At 48.9% G+C, this 6,631-nt stretch overlaps 1 protein-coding gene across 1 annotated transcript in view; it reads right to left on the minus strand.

Annotated features, from left to right (window-relative positions):
- The window catches only part of DTX4 (deltex E3 ubiquitin ligase 4), a 39,331-nt gene that overhangs the window by 14,723 nt on the left and 17,977 nt on the right, over positions 1–6,631 (minus strand). The window contains exons 3-4 of the mRNA XM_007953841.2: positions 2,722–2,783; positions 2,248–2,409 (exon numbers count right to left, since the gene is read on the minus strand). Coding sequence (XP_007952032.1) covers positions 2,248–2,409; positions 2,722–2,783 — 224 coding nt within the window. The remainder of the gene's footprint in view (positions 1–2,247; positions 2,410–2,721; positions 2,784–6,631) is intronic.

Below are 6,631 nucleotides of genomic sequence, written 5' to 3' on the forward strand. Positions count from 1 at the left end.
AAGTTATTAGCCAATTTCAAAGCAGGAATGCAAAGAATCCAGAATATGAAAGGCCCTAGGGGTTCATTCTGCAACTGATTTACATTTTTGAAAGAAATGTGGGAGGTTGAAGAGCAAGGTGGTCTGAGGAGGTGGAAGGTGTCACACCCACCTTTACCTCCTACAGGTGTTTCCCAATGTCCTCCTGCCTGTTTTTTTAACAGGAGGTCATTTCACTGAGACCATTTGAGTGGATTTTTCTTCCCTATAACTGAAGAGCCTGAACTAGCCCAAAGGATCCAGTCAGATAAGAGCAATGAACCCACAAAAGCCAAACCCACTGCCCCTGACTCGATTCTGACTCCTGGCAACCCCGTCCGAGCTCCACAGGGTGCCCTTAGCTGTAGCCTTTACAGAAACATATTGCCAGGCCACTCGTCCTCAGACTGGACCGCCAACGTTTAGATTAGCAGAGATGAAAGCACCTTGCAGCTTGTTAAACACTAAATACATGTTAGGTATTCTTACTGCATTCATTTAACGATATCCTCGGTTCTGTCCCATTCCATAATGTGGTGTCGAAATAAGATTATGTTTTTTATGGGAAACCAGGAAGTCATGACCCACAGCTTCAGGACAGTCCCCTTTGGCTGTTGATGATGCTGTCATTGCCAGTGGACACAGCCCACAGCAGGGAAGGGTGAGCGGGCTGCCAGGGTGCAATGACAGGGAATTTCTTTGGGAACTTGGCCTGGAGAGAGAGGATTGCCTCCAAAGAGGCACCAACCCAAACCAAACCCATCAGGTCAGTTCTGACTCACAACTCCAAGTGTCACAGAGTAGAAATGCTTTCAGGGGCTTTTCTTGGCTGTGATTCTTACAGAAACAGGTCACCAGGCCTTTCTTCCAGGGTGCCACCAGGTGGGTTTGAACTGCTAACATTTCAGTTACCACCCTGTTCACACTACTCAGGGACTTCAAGGAAGCACAGAAGGAAAAAAGGTCAATGCCACCCTGGTTTACTCTCAACCTCTCTACACTCCCATTTTCTTCCCTGTAAACTGGTAAATAGCAATGGCACCTACCTCAGAGAGTTGCTGTGGTGAGTCAGTGGTTACATTTAGCACTGTGCCAGGTAAGGGCCCTATACGTGCACAGTAACAAGAGTGGACATGCATAAACTCCTGCCATTTCTGCTCACACTATGAGTGAGCTGACTGCATTTAAGTTCATTTAAGTGGGCCATTCTGCTGGCCGGGAAAAGTAGGACACGCGTTTGGGGACATGGATCAGGCAGCAGCCAAGAGCTGAGATGCAGGCCCTTCTCTCCCCCTGTCCCACTTCTCTGAGAAGAATCAAGCTTCTAGTAATTGAGAGCCTACTATGTGCCAGACCCTGGATAAGTACACTATGTACATCATCTGATTTAAACCTCACAATAACCTTGCAAGGTGGGCTGTTTAAGGGTGGTGGTCATAACACTTAACCAATACCAGCAACCAGACTGGTGCAAACAGTTTGCTCTCAGCTACTAACTAAAGGTTGGTGGTTCAAACTCACCCAGTGGCACCACGAACAAAGGGCCTGGGAATCTCCTTCCATAAAAATTATAGCCCACAAAACACTATGGAGCAGTTCTCCCCATAACACATATGGGAATCAACTCAGTAGCAGAGGGTCTTTTGCTCTGATGAGCCATCAGCCAGGCACAGGGCTGCAGGAGGGCCCTGCAGTGCCAGCAGAGGTACAGGCAGCGACCCTTTAGTTGCTGGATCACAGGACACACAGAGTGGTTCCGAAAGAAGGGCTGACCATCTGGAAGCGTTAGGAAGACACAAGATCATGGCTACTTCCCAGCTGTACTGCATACATTCCGTGGCATGTCTGACGGACACTGGTTGAGAGCGTTCCTAACCCACTGTAAACATAAGGAAACTGAGGCTCTGTGTGGTCATATGACTTGTAAGTGGCAAAGCTGGCTTTGTTTTGGCCCCACCTCCAAAGTGATCTTGACCCTCAACCACCTTTAATTTGTGCAACGCTTCCTATTTTTCTTTCTGTAGTTGTGTATGTATTTATTTCTCAATGTGAGATACACTTTAGTGTAAGTGTCAGAATAGGTATTAGTATCAGACCCACTCCGCAGATGCAGAAACAGAGGTGCAGAGGATTACGCTATAGGTAAGACACATGGTAGAGAAGGAAGAGGCACGGCTGGGAGCCAAGTCTTCTGATGTCCAGAACCCCATAAGATAAGGAGGTCAGTACCTTTCTTGGCTTGTTTTTTGGTGGTCTTGCGGCTTGTGTTGGAAACCCCTGGGATGGATTTTATTTCACTCTTGCTGACGGGGGGTGGGTGCAGGACCAGCTTTGGTGGCCTGGTGAGACACACAGGCAGCCCCGCTGCACTCATGAGGATCCCAGTGATTCCTGGAAGGGCAGGGAACGGTAAGGAGGGGCTGAAAGAGTAGCTCCCAATGCTCCCCAATTGCCTCTCTCCCCCTGAACCACTGTCCTTTCCAGAAGAGGGCGCTATCTCATGGGTTGGCTGTCCCCTAAGTTCCCACACTGTATCATGCTTTGTTTTCAATTCATCCATTTATTCATCCATTCTTCGTGCCCTCCCAAGGAAACTCATGACACAATTCTCTCACCTTTACAAATTCTCCTTACTTTGTTAATTTACTTCATTTTCAGTTTTCTCTCTTAACTTAGTCCAGCCCACGATTTGGTTTCTCTTACCTGCCAACGCAGGGTTGACAGGACTGGACCCGTTCAAGTTCTTCACTGGGACGGTGGGGACCCTGTGCAAGGAATGAGCAGATATGTTATGGTTTTGACAAGCAGGACAAAGTGGGCCAGTATTGGGCCCCAAAACTTCACCAATGGATGGTCTGCCCTTTCTTACAGAAACTACTTAAACTACTAAAGAAGCAATAAATTCTTAACACAGCAGCCAGAGGAGATATGTTCAAAACGTTAGCTGGACCATGTTACTTCTGCATTCAGAACCCTGCAATGGCTCCCTGGTTCATTCAGAGTCAAAGTCAAAGTCCTGGCAAGGCCTACGTGGCCTTACATGATCTGCCAACATCCATCCCCATCCCCTCATCTCTCCGGCTTCCTCTCATAACCCCCGACTCTTCACTGTGCTCTAGCTCATCCTCCTACACACCAGGCATGCTCCTGCCTCAGAGCCTTTGCATATGCTGCTCCCTCTGCCTGGAATGCTCTTCCACCAGACATCTGCTTGGCTCCTTCCCTTAACTCCTCTAGGCTTTGCTCAAATCTTACCTTCCCAATGGGATTTTCTCTGGCCACTCTATTTAATCCTGCTACCCACCACTCAGGGAGTCCCTGGGTGACACAGTTAAGCACTTGACTACCGACCAAAAAGTTGGTGGTTCTAACCCCACCAAAGGTACCGCAGAAGAAAGGCCTAGGAATCTGCTTCCAAAAGTCCACAGCCATGAGAAGCCTGCGGGTACAGTTCCACTTTGCAGCAATGGGGTTGCCAGGAGCAGGCATCAACTTGATGGTAACTGTCTAGTCTTGTTTCATTTTTTAAACCCACGGCTCCGTGCCACTCTGGGGCTCCCAAACCCTGCACCTGCTCTAGTTTTGTCTTTTTTCCCATGCTCTTCTAACCAAGGCTGTTGCTTATTATCTCCCCATCTAGAATGTCAGCTCTATGAGGCCAGACTTCTTTGTTTAGTTCAGAGCTCGCACTACCAGGCACGTGATAAATACTTGCTGAGTGAATGAAAAAGTAATAAGCAGATTCAAACCTGGGTGTAAAAAAGAGCCACCTAAAAAACCCAGAACCAAACCCACAGCCATCGAGTGGATACTGACTCATAATGACCTTAGAGGACAGAGAAGAGCTGCCCCATAGGGTTTCTGAGGCTGCAATCTATACTGAAACAGTTTGTAAATTCTTTCTGCCACAGAGCAGTTGATAGGTTTGAACTGTCAAGCTTCCAGTTAGCAGCCAAATGCTTTAACCACTGTGCCACCAGAGCTCCTTAAGAACCACCTAAAGCATAGTGGCTAAAGCACTTGACTGCTAACCAGAAGGCTGGCGGTTCAAACCCACCAGCCACTCCTCGGAAGGAAGGTTGGGCAATCCTACTTCCGTAGTGATACTGCCTCGGAAACCCAAGGAGGGGTCGCTATGAGTCGGGGCCGACTCGACGGCACATAACAACAACAACAACAACAAAGCCCGAGTCAGAACCCCCACTGGCAGGCCCAGGAATCTCCCAAGAGGACACAGAGGCATCCAGATTCCCGTCCAGCATTTGGAAGCCATTGCTCTCACAGCTGCTACTTCTCCTTTTCCCTGAGAAATGTAAACAGCACGAAGAGCCTCCCCCATATCTGCCCTCGGCCCAGCAACCGGAGAGGCTCCCTGGAGGAAGTCAGCACAGCTGCCTAGGAAGGCAAGGCCTCCCACAGAGCCAAGCAGAAAAACGCGGGGCCCTGGGGACGGGTCTCGCACCATCCCCTGCACCACCCCACTTCCTCAGCTGGGCTTGGAGTGGGGAGGCAGGTGTAGAGACCAAAGTCACTGGTGACTCTGGGAGCCAGACAGCCCGAGAAGGCAGTTCAGCCCCGGGGGTGAGCCCGTGCTGTGGAAAGTGTGTATTTGGTTATGACCTGCTTAGTGTGCACTCAGGAAATGTTCATTGAGCTGGACCTTATGTGGGGCACAATTATGAACAAGACACAGTCCGTGGAGGACATCAAGCTCAACTGGCATAACACAGTACACAAAAACATTGCTCTCCAGCCCACTTTGGTAAGTAGGGACTGGGGTCTTAAAAGCTTGTAAGCAGCCATCTAAGATGCAACTATTAGTCTTTCCTTGTCCAGAGCAAAGGAGAGTGAAGAAAATCAAAGATGTATGGAAACAATTAGTCCAAGGAACCAATGGACCACAGGAACTTCAGCCTACACCACCTTGAGACCAGAAGAACAAGATGGTGCTCAGCTACCACTGCTAACCACTCAGAAATGGAGATCTTGGGTAAGGTGGGAGAAAAAATGTGGAACCAAATTCAAAATCATATAAAAGACCAGGATTACTGGTCTGGGAGAGACTGGTGAAACCCCCAAGACTATAGCCCCAAGTCACCGTTTGGGTCTGGAATTGGACTCACTCCTGTGGCTAACTTTCAGCCAAACAACAGAAAGGCCAACAAGCTGAACAACTGCACCTCCAGGGAGATGCTCTCCTTCAAACAATCAACCATGGGAGATCAGAAGTGCAGCATTTGTACAGGAGAAAGCTAAGGAGGCAAGAACACATAGGAAAGGACACAAGGAAAGGGTAACCACAGGGAGGAGGTAAGAGGAGAGCTGTTACACTGTGGGGATGTAATCAGTGTTGTAAAACAGAATGTGTAGGAACTGTTGAACGTATTTGACCGCTAACCAGAAGGCTGGTGGTTCAAACCCACCAGCCACTCCTTAGAAGGAAGATTAGGCAACCTACTTCCTTAGTGATACTGCCTCAGAAACCCAAGGAGGGGTTGCTATGAGTTAGGTCCGACTCGACGGTAGTGAGTTTTTTCTTTTTTGGAAAATTGTACCCAAATCACAATAAAAACTTAAAAAAAATTAAAGACATGGCCCATGGACTTGAAGGCTTTCAACGTGTCAGGAATCCATATGTTATAATTGTTAACACATACAGCGCTCATCTCGTACCAGCCACAGTTGTTTCTACCCCTCACAACATAAATGGTATCTTCAAAGCCCACCAACAAACTATGTAATAGGCTCCATCATTTACCCCATTTTACCAGCGAGGAAGCTGAGGCACAGAGAGGTTAAGCAAACTTGGCCAAGGTCACACAGCTAGTGATCAGAACCCAGAAAATGTGGTTCCAGAGTCCATGCCTCAACCACCTACGATGCCAGCCTGCTTGCTTATCTGACATGACCCCTGAGACACCCCACACTGCAGACCAAGAATGTGAACCCACAAGTAGCAGAGGGGAGGGCTGGACCAGGAAGCCACATGGACCTCACTCTAGGAGACAGACATGGGACCTTGAGGCAGAGCAGGAGAGGCCTTGGTCTGTGACTTACATGCCCACAGGACTGGTGTTTCCCCACCTCTGTCCCCTCACTGAGGAGATGGCATGTGTGACAGCGCTGTGAGGAGGCTATGAAGTCCCAGATGTGAGTGTTTCTGTGTCCCAACAGGTCACCAAAAAACCACCAAACCAATTTCACTGCCATCGAGTTGAATCCAACTCATAGCGACCCCTCCTTGGATGAAAGGCAATATCTCTACGGAAGTAGATTGTCCAGTCTTCCTTCCGAGGAGTGGTGTGGGTTTGAACCGCCAGCCTTCTGGTTAGCAGTCAAATGCCTTAGGTCACCAGAGGGTGCTTTTCTCCAGCCAGGTGGGGCAGGGGAAAACTGAGTTCAAACCAAGGGAAATTGGGCCCAGAATAGGGGGACTGACTGGATTCTGGACTCTGTGAGTCTGTTCCCTACAGGGCCAGTCATGGGATGGGTAGACAGGGAGTCCCCAAAACCAGATTCTAGTCCTAGCTCTGGTAGCAAGTGGCTAAGGCACTTGACTGCTAACCAGAAGGCTGGCGGTTCAAACCCACCAGCCACTCCTCGGAAGGAAGAT

The sequence above is a fragment of the Orycteropus afer genome, unplaced genomic scaffold (assembly GCF_000298275.1).
Source record: "Orycteropus afer afer isolate SDZICR_OR568_19922 unplaced genomic scaffold, OryAfe1.0 scaffold00419, whole genome shotgun sequence".
Lineage (NCBI taxonomy): Eukaryota > Metazoa > Chordata > Mammalia > Tubulidentata > Orycteropodidae > Orycteropus > Orycteropus afer.